Source organism: Takifugu flavidus, chromosome 11 (genome assembly GCF_003711565.1).
Source record: "Takifugu flavidus isolate HTHZ2018 chromosome 11, ASM371156v2, whole genome shotgun sequence".
Classification (NCBI taxonomy): Eukaryota; Metazoa; Chordata; class Actinopteri; order Tetraodontiformes; family Tetraodontidae; genus Takifugu; species Takifugu flavidus.
This window is the reverse complement of record NC_079530.1, coordinates 2,248,125-2,266,003: the sequence shown is the minus strand read 5'-3', so window position 1 is coordinate 2,266,003 and position 17,879 is coordinate 2,248,125. Positions and strand designations below refer to the sequence as shown.

At 43.2% G+C, this 17,879-nt stretch overlaps 3 protein-coding genes across 3 annotated transcripts; 2 read left to right on the top strand and 1 right to left on the bottom strand.

The window, feature by feature from the left end:
• Positions 1-3,520: 3,520 nt before the first annotated feature.
• borcs7 (BLOC-1 related complex subunit 7) lies at positions 3,521-4,633 on the bottom strand. Its single transcript, XM_057047513.1, has 5 exons — positions 4,473-4,633; positions 4,149-4,211; positions 4,019-4,062; positions 3,914-3,934; positions 3,521-3,846 (listed from the first exon to the last, which is right to left on the bottom strand). Exons 1-5 carry the CDS (start codon positions 4,602-4,604, stop codon positions 3,795-3,797), a joined length of 312 nt encoding a protein of 103 aa, XP_056903493.1. The 5' UTR covers positions 4,605-4,633; the 3' UTR covers positions 3,521-3,794.
• Positions 4,634-5,136: 503 nt separating this feature from the next.
• Positions 5,137-8,832, top strand: LOC130533807 (steroid 17-alpha-hydroxylase/17,20 lyase). The gene is made up of 8 exons (XM_057047510.1): positions 5,137-5,509; positions 5,603-5,741; positions 6,305-6,540; positions 6,973-7,059; positions 7,190-7,408; positions 7,536-7,705; positions 7,806-7,909; positions 8,516-8,832. The coding sequence occupies exons 1-8, from the start codon at positions 5,189-5,191 to the stop codon at positions 8,797-8,799; spliced, it is 1,560 nt and encodes a 519-aa protein (XP_056903490.1). The 5' UTR covers positions 5,137-5,188; the 3' UTR covers positions 8,800-8,832.
• Positions 8,833-10,457: 1,625 nt separating this feature from the next.
• On the top strand, positions 10,458-16,278 carry LOC130533808 (protein snail homolog Sna-like). Its single transcript, XM_057047511.1, has 3 exons — positions 10,458-10,817; positions 12,297-12,902; positions 14,592-16,278. The coding sequence occupies exons 1-3, from the start codon at positions 10,739-10,741 to the stop codon at positions 14,768-14,770; spliced, it is 864 nt and encodes a 287-aa protein (XP_056903491.1). The 5' UTR covers positions 10,458-10,738; the 3' UTR covers positions 14,771-16,278.
• The last annotated feature ends 1,601 nt before the right edge of the window (positions 16,279-17,879 follow it).

Below are 17,879 nucleotides of genomic sequence, written 5' to 3'. Positions count from 1 at the left end.
TCCTCACAGGGCTCTGATAAATGATGGGCTGTCGTCTGGGAGGAAATAAGTGACAAAAATGACTGATAGGGACGGCAATGTGTCAACAAGATAACAAAAAAACACCTTATTTCATCTGTCGTGCAATAACGGCGCCGTAAACATGTTTGGCAGTGGCGCTTCAATGTGGGTCAAGGGGGAGTAAATGTGTGTTTTGTACAGTTTTTAGAGTGGAAGAAAGGAAGATAGCTCTCATTTCCCAAAGTATTAAAATGATGGACACCCTTCAATCCTGAGATGCTGTGATAGCAACGTCTTTTCGGGTCCCTGTATCCTCAGTTCTGAATGTAATTAAGAAATGCCAGAGAAAACTCCTAATGGGAGTTAGGAGCAGTCAGGAGCAAAATCTGGAGACGTGTATTCCTGTTCAACCGGCACAAATGTGGCCTCCAGGACCTCTCACGTGTCCTCGCCACAAAATTCAGCATCAGAAGGGGTTCGTTAGTGGCCACGTGTGAATGGCCTCTTCTCCTGAGGAGGCTCTGAGACATCACCTCTCACCTGTTTACAATACAGTAGTGAAAAACCTCCCCGGGAGGAGAAGAGGCCGTTCACGCGTGGCCACTAACGAATCCCCTCATGTCATGCCCAACCCTAACCCTAACCCTGTCTTGGAGTTACCCAAACTCTTTTGTCCTGCACCAAAAGCGCCCCGGAAATGCCTCTAGTCTCTAGAGCGCTTTCCCAGTGGCCAGAGAGCTGTGCACGGTGGTCCTGAGGTCCCGGAGGGAACATGCCGCTTGGAGTTGGAGCAATGCTGCAAGGGCCTGTTCTGGAGGGAACATGGTGACCATGGCATCACCACAAACAACAGGTCCCCATTTCATCTCAGCCAACATCGTTTCTTTCTTGATGGTGAGGGGATAAAACATATCCGTACGGCTTTTCTATCACGTTCAAGCTAATGGCAGCGTTGAGAGGTTTACCCCATTTACCTCTCGACACTGCCGCTAATGTTCTGTTTTTCGTGTCAATCAAAAAAAAATGTGTAGCTACACAATCTTGTATGGAATCGCAGACATGAAGGTCACCCAGCTCTGGAAATCCCCGCTGATGTTGCAAAACAACCCATTAACTGGAAATATTACACTGATACTTTAGTGAAACAGCAAGAGTACGAAACGACAACGCTGACGTTCCTTCTGCCCGTTGTTTGGCTCACAGTTTCCTGGCTCAGATACAGGTGCAATGGCGACGTTGTCAACACGGTGACGTATGAGAGGGAGGAAGAAAACAGCCGAGCACCTCTCAGCAGGAGGCCAGACGATGTGTTGTCACTGTGAAAACGCCTAAATGTAAATTTAGGAACATCCAATCACACACATGAGAGCACTTGAGTAGGTGCTCGTCTGTGTTGTGACAATCAGGAGAAACCAGTATACAGGTGTCTTCCCCAGTATTTAAACCCAGCCTTGCGCTCCCCCTCTACCAGATCACTTGTGTAGTGTGCCGGACTCTCCACTGTTGGTTTTATGGACTGATTATACTTACATAAATGTTGGCATCAGCTACTGTATAGGTTTACAGTCTTCGTCCATTTTTGAGAGCCGATTCTTCACAGACTTTTCTTACCTTCCTTAAATCAACTTTCCCTTGAGTGAATAAAATAATAATGTGCTTTAGCCGTATAGATTACATAAAGTTTGGACTTCCTTTAAGATGGCTGAGATTAAGGCAGTTTAATTTTAAGCTTGTTGAAAATAAATTCCAGCAGGACAAGAAAACACATCAAGACCAGCAAGAGAATATAACGGAATTGAGTCCTGAGCTGACTGGCTTCCAACTTGGTGACGATACGGCGAGGAAAGAAGGGACCTGGTCTGGTTAGCATCAGCAAAGCTATGATAGAGAACCAACAGAACTTCCTCAAAGAACTGACAACATTCAAAAACCTTAACATGGACATGAGATAAGAACATGCCGTGCTAAGACAAGACATGGAACGGGAGTTTGGAGAACACAAGGAAGAGGTAGAAGAACAGAAGAAGAGTCTGCCTGAAACTCAGAGCTGTGTAGCTGCACTAGAAGAGCGGAACACCGAGGCTCCAGATGGCGAGGATCCAGAAGGTGATAAAAGAAACACCTCAAATGCAAGACAAAACAACTAAACTAAGCAAGGCCAAGGAGAACGATTATTTGCATATTTGGGTTACCTGAAAATATTGAAGGGAACTCCGCTGCAGCTACGTGGAGCAGTTGCTGAAAAGCAACCAAGGATCCAGTTGGACCCCGACTACCCCTCAGAGATACTCCAAAAATGCCCCAAACGCTCCAAAAATGCAGAGCGTACCAGTGCTACCAGACTCCCTAAACAAAAATCCGTATCCGCTGTCACATAGGACGCTAAAGACGGGACACAATAGGGAAAAGATTCCAGCTGGATGCACCAAATGAAGTTGAAGTCCATTTAACGGCTGAGATGGACCCTTTGCTGTCCATTATTACCCTCCAGGCAGGCATCCCATGACCAGACAGGCACCTGGAGCCAGGGTGCGGGTCTCCCTGAGTCTGTGGATGGGCCGCAGTGCGTTACAAAAACTACCTGTTGTAGTGCAACAGGTGAAACAGTCGGCACCCGACCAGCCCGCGGGACCCCAGAGGGTCAATTATTCATGGGCTTCTTACACCACTTGTACTCCATATATTCAGTGTGTTAACTTTACTTTCACCTTTTATGTACATCTGTTCCTGGAAATGAACTTTTAACACAATAGAGACGCTTACAACATTTGCATTCATGAGGGATGGTGATTTTAAGTTTTCACCAATAACTGGAGCAAGAATTTCACCCAAAATGTGCAGTTTTGTACAGTAGCTGTACAAAGTGGACTTTGTACGTGTCATTGAAAGCTGGTACAGAACATCTTCGGTGCAGCTCTGCATCATAACCTGGGGAAGCTCAAGCAGTGACGGTTCTGCTGTGGAACACGTGCAGACTCGGGTAACAAATCCCAGGGACGCAGTCAGGGTCAAGCAGCTGCCTGGCCTTCAGGCTGCTGATAAGTCGGAGCCGTTGGTGCACGCAGCCCTAAAGTTACGCGTCCTCTTAATGGTGGAGGAACAGCCATTTTCAGCATGTGCCGAGGGAACACTGGTGAGAGTGTGACGGAAATAATTAACCTTCTAAATCTGAAATTATTCACTAATTGAATTATGCAGACAAAAAAAAAGAGAGAATCTGAGCTGTAGGTTATGTTTATAGTGTCTAACATCACATTAAAATAAGTCACACAGTTAAAAAAAAGTATATTCTTGTAGATCTTCAACTCAAGAGGACGTTGCTTTAAAGCTACTGCGTCGTTTTCTGCATTAATGGTGCTTTTTATGATGAGTCAGCACCAATGCATCCTCAGAGCCGACTCACGCTGGAGTCTGGACAACATGCTGACCACAAGCAGCTGCTCTTTCGCTTCCAAACACAGACATATTGTTTTAAAAGCCTTTACAATGTTGCCCGAAAGACCACAAGACATTTCACCACTTTAAATTTCAGGCAAATATTTATTTCTACTCATTTACATTCAGGTTACTTTGCATTATATACAGAATTAAAAGCAAAATTTACACCACATAGGCTGTTTGATGTGATCAACCAAAATAGACAGCATGACATAAATATGTATTGGTAAATGTGAACATTTATACAAATACTGCACAACATACTAGTTATGAGAAGTCCAAAAAAATATTTCATAGATGTTTTCCATGTCACATTTACATCACTGAAAAAGGAACGCAACCTTTGTCTCGATGGGTCACTTCAGTAGGTGTTTAAGCTGGTCTTGAAGATTTTTAGAGTGCTCCACGCTGGAACACAGGTCAAAGGTCAAAAACTCCGTGTGACAGCTATAAATGTCTGCATTTGTTCACTTACTTTTTCTGAATGGCCTCTTGTCTTTGTGATGAACACACACACATAGAGAAATAGGTTTAGTGCAAACACAAGCTTTCATGGATGCCATCCCATCATAATACTCACTGGTACTGCAAATGTGTGGTGATGATTGACATTTTTCTCAGACTCTACAACAACAGAGGACACGTGAGGGCGTCGAGATAGTCGAGGGTAGAGATTATGTCACTGAAATGCTTTCTGTTTGCAAACTCACATCTTCAGAGTGCAGAATTGCATCCTCTTGGATCACCATATTTCTTGCTGCATGACCAAGAAGCTGGGAGAGGAGACACATGGGGATGGGTCAGGTTAAATACATGTCTTTAGTAAAGTAACGCCCTGAATCTATCCCCAGCGTTAGTTTGCTAATTACCTGAACAATGAATTACTGATTTAAATGCAATACATAAAATAGAAAAGATAAACTGCTTTTGTTTATAGTAGACTGGGGTTATGTTGCAGCGGTTCCGCTCAGACATATGAGACGCGGGCAGAATTAAAACGTCTTCCTGTGGCAACACTGGTCATATTCTTTTACCTCCTGGCTGCGGGATCCCTTCAGGACTTGGCGAGTCAGAGCGATCACATCTACGCTACATGAGCCCACTTTGTCGGATAATAAACCTTTGACAGACTGGCCGAACCGCGGCTGAGACTCGGCCGACGCCATTTTCTGTTTTGATCAGCGACGGTGGGCGGCGACGGTCAAAACAAACGTTAACGCGCTTCGTTTCCAGACGATCGTAGATACTAGAAACTGGGATTAAAGCGAATTATTTAAATTTGGATGTAAAAATTTTTTTTATAAAAATGTAACCGAAGGTCGGATCTCAATACATGATGTGGGAAAATGATCAAAGAATGAATCCAGTCAGTCAGAGTTACACTTTATTAAAAGGGCTTTACCTGATGCATGATTATGTAGTACAGTATATTAGACCAACATCAACCCACTATTGGATCAAAGGTATGAAGTTGTGTCATTTTCTTTTTCAGAATTTAGAGAACTATGTTCCACAGTGTCTTTGGTTGTGTACTTTGCTCCGATTACTGGTTTCTTTCACATTACTTTGCAAAGATTCAGTGAACCACGTGTCATCTTATCATGAGCTCTGCCTGAAACAGTTGGAGTCAAGGACTTGACATTGAAGGCGCTCCATATAAACATGGCTCCGCAGCAGCACCTGGCCCTCCTCCTCTGCTCTTCTCTGATGCCCAGTGTCTGCTGACCCCTCTCTTGGAGTCCCTTTGCTTATGGATATGGACTGGGTTCTCTTTGTGTATGCGTTCTCTGCTGTGAGCTTGGCTTTGTTAGCACTGCATCTGAAATTCAGGACTCCTGCTTCTGGCCCTCGTGGGCCACCCCGCCTCCCAGCACTTCCTCTGATCGGCAGTCTCCTGAGTTTGAGGAGCCCACATCCTCCCCACGTGCTGTTCAAAGAGCTACAGGGAAAGTATGGCCAAACCTATTCTCTGATGATGGGCTCCCACCGTGTTATCATCGTCAACCATCACGCACACGCCAAAGAAGTGCTGCTAAAAAAAGGAAAGATTTTCGCCGGGAGACCCAGAAGTGTGGGTAGTCTAAGTCTTCTTCGCCTTCTACATTGTTCCGGCAGCACTGTCTTACTTTTTCTCCTGTTCATCTCTGTAATGTGTGTGATGAAGGTTACCACAGATGTGCTGAGCAGAGACGGCAAAGACATCGCTTTTGGAGACTACAGTGCCACCTGGAGATTCCATAGGAAAATTGTCCATGGAGCCCTGTGTATGTTTGGGGAGGGTTCCGCTTCCATCGAGAAGATCAGTAAGTCTGCATGTGTCATTTCATGTATGTACTGGAAAAGTTCAAATGTGTAACCACTCTTTATGCTGGCTGGCTGTTTCCTCCCATGACTCTACTGGTAACATAACAACCACCGTCTAACCAGTAGACTCTGTAATTAACAAATGAGTTTGTGTGTGTGCGTGTGTACTTGTTAAAATCCTTATTCTACTAGCAAATTTAGGACATTTTTGGGGAGTAAGGACATTTAGGGTAATCCTCTTAACTTCTAAGGACTGGTTAAGGGTTAGGAGTTTAAGGCTGAGGTTAGAATTGGGTTTAGGGATAAGGATTAGGGTTGTGGTTAGTTGTGATGGGGTTAGGGTAAGGAGAGTCCCCACAAGATAGAAGCACAAGGAAGTGTGTGTTTGTTTTATTTATTATAAGAAATTAACACAGACAGCAGAAATAAATTCCACAGCAGCTATTTAAGGTATTAATGCCGTGTTACTTTTAGTTTTATCTATGAATTACTTTAGGCCATGATGATCAGTGGCTGCAATATTAAACAACTGAAGCTGGTGTGTCACCTGTGTCCTGCTCAGTCTGCGCAGAGGCGGCGTCTCTGTGCTCCATTCTGTCTGAGGCCTGGACTGCGGGACTGGCTCTGGATCTGTCTCCAGAACTGACTCGGGCTGTCACCAACGTCATCTGCTCGCTCTGCTTCAGCTCATCTTACCGCAGAGGAGACGCAGAGTTTGAGGCCATGCTGCACTACAGCCAGGGCATCGTGGACACTGTGGCCAAAGACAGCCTGGTGGACATCTTCCCCTGGTTACAGGTGGGAAAACACACACACAATTATCGGGGCAGCATAGGCATCTCTTTGAAATACCCACCTGGCAGGCAACTCATCTATTAACTAGTGACACACACATCACAAACACCATGAGTTTGCAGTATTTTACACACCTCTGTCCAGCAATGATGTATTTCTAATATATAATCCTAATCCTCTGCACTGTTAACACTAACAATTACGAAAGATCACCTTTGCAATGATCTGTAGATCGGTAGGAAAATGTAACAAGAATTTGTTTTTAAAATGAATAAAATCAATAAAGCTCTGGGCTAAATGTGTTTCCAGTGTTGAGGAGCATCTGCAGAAGATGCTGCACAGCCGTAGCATCCATTAGCTTCTCTCCATAGCATATTTGCAGCAATAGGATGTTTGTTCCTGATGAGGAATCTGAAATCTGCCTCTCTGCCGCAGATTTTTCCCAATGCAGACCTGCGTCTCTTAAAACGGTGCGTTTCAGTGAGAGACAAACTTCTTCAGAAGGAATATGACAAACACAAGGTACGTCCAGCCATCAGGATCCATCAAGCTTCGGAGTGTGAGCAGATTTTAGCAGATTGACACGTCAGCACTCTCCAATCCCTCTAAAACTCACTTTTAAGTGTATCATATATCATTCCTCGCTTCTCAGGCAGCCTACAGTGACCACGTGCAGAGAGATCTGCTGGATGCTCTGCTAAGAGCCAAATGCAGTGCGGAGAACAACAACACAACGGGAATAAATGCCGAGTCGGTGGGCCTCACTGACGACCATCTCCTCATGACTGTGGGTGACATCTTTGGGGCTGGTGTGGAAACTACAACCACTGTAATGAAATGGGCCATCACATATCTCATCCACCACCCACAGGTGAGGGCGGCGCTGGTGCTGCGGTGTTTTCCAAGGCAGTCAGACTGCACCCGATCTAAGATGATGTAAGCCAGAAGCTTTTAACGGTTCGCTGGAGAGAATTCATCAGGATTTCTGTGATTTGTAGATTCAAAGTCGTATCCAGGAGGAGCTGGACAGTCGCGTGGGGATGGACCGCTCCCCCCAGCTCGGCGACAGAGGCAGTTTGCCCTACCTTGAAGCCACCATCAGGGAAGTGTTACGGATCCGTCCTGTGGCCCCTCTTTTCATCCCCCACGTTGCCCTCAGTGACACCAGGTACACGCATCAGTGCCATGGAGGGGGCAGCCACTGTCACCAGCATCATTCCATGCTGGAGGACATGTTCCTCACTGCGCCTTCATGTCTTTCTCTGCAGCATTGGAGACTTTGCTGTTAAGAAAGGAACTCGGGTGGTCATCAATCTGTGGTCTCTGCACCATGATGAGAAAGAATGGGAAAACCCAGAGCGCTTTGACCCAGGTGAGAGGAACTAACATGGTGAAGCCTTTCTACACGACATCTGTTTCACCTTCCTTTTCAGACACTAGTTCAGCTACAACCAAACTGAAAACAATTGAAGATTTTCCCCTTGAAATTTGTTTGCAATTATATTAATGACATCATTGACAATTTATGAAATATCGCTGTTTATAATTTGCCTGCTAATAACTCACACAGGTCCCATTTCTGTTTATGTTTGACCTGAATAAACTTTTCCGTGTCTTTTATTCTATCTTGATGTTACTGGCATCTTTCCATATAAATGAGCTACAAACATCTGTAACTGAAAAAAAATATTCTTGCTTACTGACGTTCATACAATAACACATTTAGCATCATCGATGGAACGATTAACCTTCCTGTAACAAGACATTTGTAATGAAGTCTTATAAACAGGACATCTAAAGGATCAAAAGCTGTTAACATGGGTCATTTTGTTTTCTTTTGTTTATGTTTGTTTGTTCCATTTGCTCCAGACATGAATTATATTGATCAAAAAGTTCTTCTTTTGTTGAGAATACACCACTTTGGCAGACAAACAATCCAGCTTGGGCACGTTTGAGTCAAACCTGTTGTTCTCCGCAGGACGGTTCTTGAACAGTGAAGGCACCGGTCTGGTCATCCCATCGTCCAGCTACCTGCCCTTCGGTGCCGGTGTCAGGGTTTGTCTGGGCGAGGCTCTGGCCAAGATGGAGCTTTTCCTCTTCCTGTCCTGGATCCTGCAGCGCTTCACCCTCACTGTACCATCAGGACACTCTCTGCCCAGTTTGGAGGGCAAGTTTGGTGTGGTGCTACAACCCACCAAATACAAGGTGAATGCTACACCCAGACCAGGCTGGGAGGGAAAGTGCAAGGCATGTTGGAACTAAACATGTTTTAGTCCAAAAGTCTTTTTTTACATATACATCATACACCAATTAGCATGAATGCAGCAAGAATGGGACACATTGACATTAATTTATTGTTATTAATCCCTTGACACCTATTGTGACCATAAAGAGCTTCTGCTCAGAGTGCATCCAGGGTTGTGTTTCTGTCCCCCCAATGCTGGTTGATGCCCCTATGATACATACCAGGAACCTGTTCTATGACACTCTTGTCCACTATTTTGCATCACCTTCTATTCAATGTATATGCAACAGTGAAATTAATAATTTATACTTAATTGAGCACAATTCAAAAAATCAAATTATTTTTTTTAAAAGTCCAGCATCAGCTTTCCATGACACTATAAATGAGCTGCAAACATCTACTTAAGGAAAAGTTATTTTACAGTCTACAATCATCATCAATGATTCTTTCACAATAGAAACCATTAAACCAGATATTTTTGCTTACTGACGTTCATACAATAACACATTTAGCATCATTGATGGAACTATTAGCCTACCTGTAACAAGACATTTGTAATGAAGTCTTATAAACAGGAAATCTAAAGGATCAAAAGCTCTTGGGTCATTTTGTTTCCTTTTGTTTATGTTTGTTTGTTCCATTTGCTCCATATATGAATTATATTGATCAAAAAGTTCTTCTTTTGTTGAGAATACACCACTTTGGCAGCCAAACAAGCCAGCTTGGGCACGTTTGAGTCACCAGACACCATGTAACACCACCTATTCAATGTCCAGCAGCACTTATCACACTCTCAGAGCTGTTTATTGTAGCCATAGTTGTAATAAAAGTGTTTTTGAAGTGTGTTTTGGAAAAGACAACAATAATATTTTGCAATTCAGTGATTCTTAGTGGGGTTCTGGTTGTTTTAAATCTATCTCCGATCAGCAGAATATTCAAGAACTAATCAACACTTGAAATATGAACCAACACAGCTAATAAGCATTTATGTTCATGTCTATACAGTAGAAATTGCCTTAAACAGTATCTAACTTTTTAACTTAAACAAGTTTTGTTGTTTGTTTTTTGACAAATCACAACTAACATTCAATGTATAGTGTAAAAAACAGTAGTGGACTGAATGTCTAGATGTGTCCTCTGTGTCTCCATCATCGTCCTAATCTCTGTGGCTTTATGATCAATGTAAGACACTCCTATTTTGAAAACATTGGCACAGTTTCTGTTTGCTATTATGCCAAATAAAGGTTATGTTCCATTTTGGATGCTTAATTTTAAAACAATTGTTGGATCTAATTTTAACCAGCAGAAAAATCAATCAAACGCAGAACAAATACAAATCCGACCTGGATCTTTACAGTCTAACGTCCCCTTGGGGAACCGTGTCTTCAGTGTTTCTTCTCCAAGTTCTCAACTTATTTTGACCATCCAAATTCGGATAACATCAACGCAAGATTCGGATAACGTCGACTCAAAATTCGAATAACTTCAACAAAAGATTCGGATAACTTCAACTCAAAATTCGAATAACTTGAACGCTATTCTGTTTATTGTGGGGTAAAGTTAAAGACGAGGAGTGTTTGCCCCCTCCTTCAGAAGTAGCTGTCGGCTTTTGCTGGTGAGCAGTGATGCCCCCCACCCCCTACCCTCTACCCTTCCCTCGCCCCGGGTTGGAGCGTCTGTGCTCCTTCATACACCTGTTTTGTTGGTGGGTCGCTGATTGACACGATGGCTCCGCCCCCTGCACTTGTTGTTATTGGTTCAACATTTGGATCTATGGAAATTTCCCCTCGCGACCCTAACTTCACACCTGACCACAGGCCGTCAGCGTAAGAATGCGCGAGGCTGCGCGCGGACAGACGCTTGGCTGTCTGAGTCCCGCACGGAGCCACCGGACCCCTCCCACCACCACCGTCACACCGATAACCGGCGGCTGCGCTCCCCTTTAGCGGGTCCAACATGCCGCGGTCCTTCCTGGTGAAGAATCATCACAACGGCAGGAAATGGAAGTACAGCAAACTAAAGCCAAAAAGAGAAGGTAGGATTATTATTCTGTTCTCATTGATTAAGCCATTAAAGTAAAATAAATAAATAAAACACAAAACTCCAGAGACTTGAATTTAATCAGGTGTTTAGATTAGGATATATAGTCCCAACAGATGAGGACACCTAAGAATAGAAATAACTGAGAAATTGATATATTGCCAGGTTATTAATAGGTGACTGCACAGCGGGAGGTTGTAATTTCTATATCAAAATATTTATGAATAAAACATGTGACAGGTTTCAACATGGTCATTCTCACAATGATGCCGGCACAAATTCAGTAATTCGAACATCCAGGTTTGGACATTTACACCATTATAACTTTTCATTTAGACCAAAATAATTTGTAAAAACAAAAAAAACTAAACAAAAACGTTATTCCTAAAAAAAGAAAAGAAAAGTTACATTCTTATGAATCTTTAATTGACAATAACGTCTTGGCTGTTTCAGTGAACCATATCAGTTTTATTGTGAAACCGTCTCTGTTGAATATATCAAACCAGCAAGCTTCTGCAGGCTTTAACAATTTAAAATATTCAGTTTGTTCTACCTCATTACCAGAAAGTTGTGCTGCAGGGAGAGAAACGGGAGATTTGTCCAAGCACAAACCAAACTAGTTTGTGTCCAGCAGGTGCAAAATCCATCCTCAGAGAGTTCCAGCATTGTCCCCAGATCCTTAAGAAAAAGGAGGGCCCCATTAAGCAGCCTCGAGAGCCTATGTAGCAGCCTTCTCGGCCCCTTCTGACAAATCCCTCCTTCAACCCTTGGATTTGTTGCAATACACCCTTTAAAGTGAGCTTGAACGCCCCCCCCCCCCCCCCCCCCCCCCCCACTGTGTTTTCGAACAACCATTACCATCAGAAAAGAGCCGACAGACAAGAGCTGCTGAAAAATCAGACTTAGTTTTAAGGAAATTATACCGTTGAGGTATAAAAACATTTATTCAACTGTTTATCAAATATTTTATGTGAGAAAGTCTGTGAAAATATGTTAGAATATGATAGTTTAAGACTTTTCTGACATTGAGCAGGTAGCATGTTACAACTTCAAATGTCATTTCAACTGCCTTTTCTGTGTGAATTTAAAATTTCCTCTGATTAGTGCCCAAAATATCTCTAAAACCAAAGTGTTCCAGATTATCATGCCACCATTTTCTGCCGATTGTTATTTTGGGGACTGACTGCAATATGTGTATCTCAAGAGGGAACCACATATGTGTACATTAGGACACATAATTGAGACAAACACATGTGTAACATTGCTGGATGCCAGATTGTCCAATTGTAGAAATGTCAATCTTGATTGTAGGATTTTTGTTGTTCCCTTTAGTGCTGGTAGCATCATTTGTGGACAGTCTGCAGTAAACAGAAGTGGGGACACATGATTGACTACTGAGTTGCACATGCTGCTCTAACCCAGGTTTTTCAGCTGCCAATCATTATGTTTCATTCTGTGTTTGTGTATTCTTCAGAGAGCCACAGCGACAACAACGAAGACTCTTTGCTACACACTACCACCCCCCCTCACCCACACTGCCCTGTGTCAAGCCCACAGCTGCAAAAGGCGACCAAGACCATCTCGCCTTCGTCCTGCTCCTATCCCATCAGAACAGAATTGCACCTTCCTACTCCTTCAGACTCACCCACACTCTCCTTTTTAGGCCATTGTTCAGGACCCTACAGCAGAAGTTTTGCTCAATCCTCTGCTGAGGTGAACCTGGAGATCCAGCACATTGCAGGGGACAGCAGGAGGAGAGAGAGCCTCCACCCACCCTCCTTACCTCTGGTGACTATCTTCCCAGCTGTCCCTCCCAACTGCAGCAGCCTGGAGAGATTTGAGTGTTTGGACTGTCATAATGAGCACTTGAGTTTCATGGGTCTGGCCAAATGCAGGCAGCTCCGTTGTGAGTGGAGTAGCAAGAAGTACTTCAACTGCAAGTACTGCGAGAAAGAGTACATCAGCCTGGGAGCACTGAAGATGCACATCAGGACGCACACACTTCCCTGTGTGTGTAAACTCTGTGGGAAGGCCTTCTCCAGGCCCTGGCTGCTTCAGGGACACATACGAACACACACAGGTCAGCAATACTCACACTGAGCAAGAATACCCACCTGGAAGGTCTTCTTTGGTTTTGCACCAAAACCTCCAGAGAGCTTATCATTTGAGTGATATTCAGATTCTGCTATGGCCATCAAATGCCAACAATTTGATGCTTTGCGCACTTTCAGAGAGGATACACCTTAAGTATGTGGTTACAAGTTTGCAATAATTATGATCTGGAGGAGGTTTGATTTTTATCTGCCCAGATTTACATGTATATCCATCCATCCATCCATCCATCCATCCATCCATCCATCCATCCATCCATCCATCCATCCATCCATCCATCCATTTTCTACTACTTTTCTACTAATGCGTTATGAAGAGAGCTGAAGCGTATTGAAATTCCATTAGGGTTAAGGGGACATGGGTAACAGGTGATAGTTTCATAAGCCCAGTCAGTCATAGCCAACACCATTTTCTGAGCCAAGCCTGCAATAGCAAGCAGCAGTATCCAGCTGCCAGCAACAGAGAAGAAAGGGTAAGGAAGGAAGCCTCAGATCCTGTGGCCCAAATCCAGCTAGAAGAGTGAGTGGGGAGATCAATGATGCAGACCTGGTCAGCAAAAGGCCAAAATACAGAGCCAGCAGGAAGGCCCTCTTAAGTTAGCTGATGTCCAGAAGTCAGTGGGAGAAAGACAGGTGGTGAAAGAAGATGTCAACTGAGAAAGCAGTGGCCACAGAGATCAAAAAAATTGTACTCTGTGATCTGCTGGCTGAAATAAAGCAGAGTGAAAAAGCTGAGAAGAGCAGAGCACCTCAGAAGACAACATAAGAGGAAGCAATGGACAAGCACCCCTACAGCTTTCTTAAAGGCCTCTCTAACCGAGAAGAGTGGGAGACATAAAAGTTCTGGTAGAGCACCTCAGGAAGATCTACTCTGATGAGTGGAAGCTTGAGCCAGTCACCATCCCTAATGAAATGCCACCAATTAATGCACCAGAACACCAAGTGAACATAAGGCTCCCAAACAGAGCCAGATGGAGAAGGCAGTGACGCAGGCAGGCAGCAGCTCCCGTGTTCAATGGTATTCCCAAAGAGAAGGACTCGTCAACCTTCAGCCTGTTTTGTCAGAGCGACCTGCTAAATGTAAAGGGAAAGATCTTCTGCAGTGTCCTGGCCCAAAGGTTCTCCATATTCCATTGATGCATGACCTTGCCAATGCCTTTGGTTCAGTCCCTCACAAAATCTTGTGATTGATACGCCAATTCCACAGACCTGGTCAAGAGCTACTTTTGGGATCTACAGTTTTGGACTTCCAAACACCTCAGCGGTGTTCATATCTACAGCGACGGACCATGGCCTGTTTGAAGCATTCAAGTGCCCCATGGGGAGGCTGGACATGTCCCTCACTGACTCCTGGGACCCTGTGGTGATAGAAGCCATTCTTCAAGTACTTCCAAATCAGAAGTGGCACAAACACTAGGAATTATAACGACCAGTACTTCCAGGAACCTTAACTTTTGCCTTGAGATTTTTGCTTTGTTGGCGTGTTGAAGATCAATCTAGCGATGTAAAGTCGATCCACCTCCAGCAAAAGTTCCAACGTTTCCTACATACAGTCTATAATAAATGCACTGAACTTCACTGAATTTCCAAGTCTTTTTCTTTTTCAGTGTACATTTAAGGCAGTGGCTCCTGGTAATCTGTCTGCTTTACTTCTGCAGGAGAGAAACCGTTCTCCTGCTTCCATTGCAGCCGAGCCTTCGCTGACCGCTCCAACCTGCGGGCCCACCTTCAGACCCACTCTGAAATGAAAAGGTACCAGTGTGCATGCTGCCTCAAGACTTTCTCCAGGATTTCACTGTTAGCCAAGCACCAGGAGGCAGGTTGTCCAGTGTCCTGACCGCCTGTTAGAGTCAAACTTTCCTCTGTTGTAGCATTGGGACAGGTCCACAGGAGAATATTTGAACTTGGTATACATCAGATTTGTTGCTTCTGCATGCGTGCAAAGAAACAGAGTACAATGAGACCTCTACTTACGAAATTAATTGGTTCCAGAAGTTGTTTCGTAACCTGAAAATTACGTAAGTAGAGATACGTTTTCCATGTAAATGACCTAATCCGTTCCAAGCCCCCAAAAATTCGGACATAATTTTTTTTACAAATCATAAAAATGCATCAAAAGATGTAACAAATACATGTTACAATTAGATTACCGCACAATAAATGTAGGAATTCAGTGCAAGGCTTCTCCAGGAACAAAATGAACTGTATTACAGGCTAATCTTACATTAGCCTCATTACTAGCAACGAACGTTAACACTTGTGGTAACACCGCCATCTAATGGACAAACATACGAACACCCACAATAAATAAAAGTTAAACGAAGGCGACGCTGGGATACACACAAACTTGTACATATTGACGTCCCTCCTAGCCAATGGGATGACAGGAAGATGCTAGGCGATAGCCAATGGCAGAGCATCTACAAGCATGTTTGCATTCGCTAAACTCCGCAAGCTGTGAGTAGCAGCGGTAGCGTATTTTTGACTTTCGTATCCTGAAATTTATTTCGTAACAAGATGAAATATTTTCCCGTTGAGACGTTTCGTAACCTGAAAATTTTGCATGTAGAGACGTTCGTAAGTAGAGGTCCCACTGTATTACCGTTTCAGTTAAACCAAGCATGCACTCATTTCAGCCTCGTCATAATCATTTTGACTTGGTAATAGAAAAACTTCCATTTGCTTTTCACGATTAAGCTGTTTGTAAACTAAATGTGTACTTGCAAACGTCAGAGTGACATTTTCCCAACTACTGTTATTACATGTAACTGTTTTTGTTGTTCACTTATATCATTTGACTTTTAGTTATTGTGCATCTACTCTTCCTTAACAATATGAAACAACATTAAGGATAAGTAATAGGGATATATTTCAAGATGAATGAACATTAATAAAAAATATGAAGTATTTTTATTTTGTGTGAAAAACAAATTTTGTGTAATCAAAAATTAACGGCAATATAAAGCCACTACTGCTGCCTTTATTGTTATTAACTTATTTTTCATAAAAGGGGGGTTAAATCAATGTCAGGAACAGCTGAATTACATGTGTGATTGTTCTAATATCTCTGCTATTTTGATTTAATTTTCTATACAATGGCAATGAATCTTAAAAATGCATTTGATGGAGACACAGAACTGACTTCTCGATCTTTTCAGTGATGCTGAAAGTAATAGAAAGAGAAAGGATGACCCTTTTTTCCTGCTGTCCCAAACACTTCCTGCCCTACACCTGTACTGAGTCTGGGCACCTGTTGTTTGCCCAGCAGAATAGAAATGCAGTGATGTAATGGAATGCTATGAATAGGAACCATCACTGGAACAAGAATAAATATATTCCCAAGCACCAAGCCAGGTTCATTTTCAACCCACACAGATGCTATTCTGACTCCCCGCTGGCCTATAAATACATGGAAAGTTGTTATATTGGGCATGAACGCCAATCTCCAGCTCATAGTGTGTCAGTAATACAAGACTCCACTGCCAGATTTAGCTGCTTTCAAGACAAGATGCCTATAATTAGGTTACAATATCAGGGCCAATTTCTAGAATGAGATCTAATGGCAATGAGATTATGTCATATTTTCCATGCTGTGGAACAGTGCCAAATATAAAATGTTCCTTACACAATGACACACAAATACTGGTATTGACAGGTGGAGCATAGTTTTAAAAGATTCACCATGTGCATTTTAGTGGGTAGCTAAACTAACAACATCTATACATTATGTTTTTGGGGGTTTTTGTTATCATGTTGATATATCATATGGTGCATTTAACCATTGACTGATACTGTGCTCATACAATCAGCCCTGCTATCATGCGCTCATAAGGACCCCGTTCCGAAGCCTGGCTTAAGGACAAGGCTCAAGTAATCCTCCTGGTTACACTGATACCTGAGCTCATTCCTGAGTTTGACACCAAGATGTAGATCAAACTAACTCCTTAGTGGTTTTTTGTTTTGATTTATTTTGCTTTTTATCTGCAGCCATACGTTCTGGACATTCAGCTGGCACGGATGTGAGTTTGCACTAATGAGCTGCACTTGTGAGGTCACTAGTTTCAGTAACAGTACTATGTACAATGGACCTGGCAAATTTGGTAAAAATTGGCATAAATAAATTTCCTAGGTCCACTGTACAGCTTCTGACACTAGTGACCTCACAAGTGCAGCAGACCTGGGAAATCTATTTATAATTGGCATAAACTAGGCTTGGGATCCAAGACAGGGATGACTAATTGTAAGAAAGGGCACTCACAGAATTGGTAGATGAGCTAGACACAGAAAATGCAAAAGAAAACATGCATACATGCACACACACACACACACAGAGCTCAATATGTCTATGCTGTCAAAGTGGCAAAGCAGGTGCTAAAAGTTCTAACTATGCCAAACCAAAGCACTACACTCTTATACCCCCCCTCCTTTTTCCACATCAACCCTAAGCTGTGCCTCTGTGTGTGTGTGTGTGTGTGTGCGCGCGCGCGCGTGTGTGTGTACTTGATTTTCCATCATCTGTTGCATTAAATTGTAGGCAGAAATATATAGATACTCCACACCACTGGATCTATTCTTTCAGAACATGAAAGAATAGATCCAGGTCCTGAGGTTCTTTGATGGTAGAAACATTCTTGTCGATGAAAACAATATCTCAGCCTGTCATACCCTTCTCAGAAGAGACTCTGAGTCTCAGCCTGCCGTCATGGTTTGGTTTGTAAGTCTGAAACACAAATCAGAACTATTGTCAACTACTGAAAGGCGACTCGGGTCTACATAAATGATACTCTCATCAAGAAGAGCAGATTGCTCAAGAAGCACCCAATCTGAGGAAGAACAACAAAATCCAAGCAACATGGACCTGGAACTAAAAGGTACCAAGAAGCCTGAACGGATCCTCAAACAGGCAAAGGTCGTGGTGGTGATGGAGCAAAGAACTTCCCTCTTCA

What these genes read in the sequence shown, in the direction of transcription:
- borcs7 (XM_057047513.1), bottom strand. Translation starts at nt 4,604, where the DNA reads ATGGCGTCGGCCGAGTCTCAGCCGCGGTTCGGCCAGTCTGTCAAAGGT. An exon ending in CAATTCTGCACTCTGAAGAT is followed by an intron (nt 4,063 to 4,148) that starts GTGAGTTTGCAA and finishes CTGTTGTTGTAG; the next exon opens with AGTCTGAGAAAAATGTCAAT. An exon ending in CAAGAGGCCATTCAGAAAAA is followed by an intron (nt 3,847 to 3,913) that starts GTAAGTGAACAA and finishes CCTGTGTTCCAG; the next exon opens with CGTGGAGCACTCTAAAAATC.
- LOC130533807 (XM_057047510.1), top strand. Translation starts at nt 5,189, where the DNA reads ATGGATATGGACTGGGTTCTCTTTGTGTATGCGTTCTCTGCTGTGAGC. An exon ending in AGGAATATGACAAACACAAG is followed by an intron (nt 7,060 to 7,189) that starts GTACGTCCAGCC and finishes CTCGCTTCTCAG; the next exon opens with GCAGCCTACAGTGACCACGT. An exon ending in ATCTCATCCACCACCCACAG is followed by an intron (nt 7,409 to 7,535) that starts GTGAGGGCGGCG and finishes TGTGATTTGTAG; the next exon opens with ATTCAAAGTCGTATCCAGGA.
- LOC130533808 (XM_057047511.1), top strand. Translation starts at nt 10,739, where the DNA reads ATGCCGCGGTCCTTCCTGGTGAAGAATCATCACAACGGCAGGAAATGG. An exon ending in ACTAAAGCCAAAAAGAGAAG is followed by an intron (nt 10,818 to 12,296) that starts GTAGGATTATTA and finishes TGTATTCTTCAG; the next exon opens with AGAGCCACAGCGACAACAAC. An exon ending in ACACATACGAACACACACAG is followed by an intron (nt 12,903 to 14,591) that starts GTCAGCAATACT and finishes TTACTTCTGCAG; the next exon opens with GAGAGAAACCGTTCTCCTGC.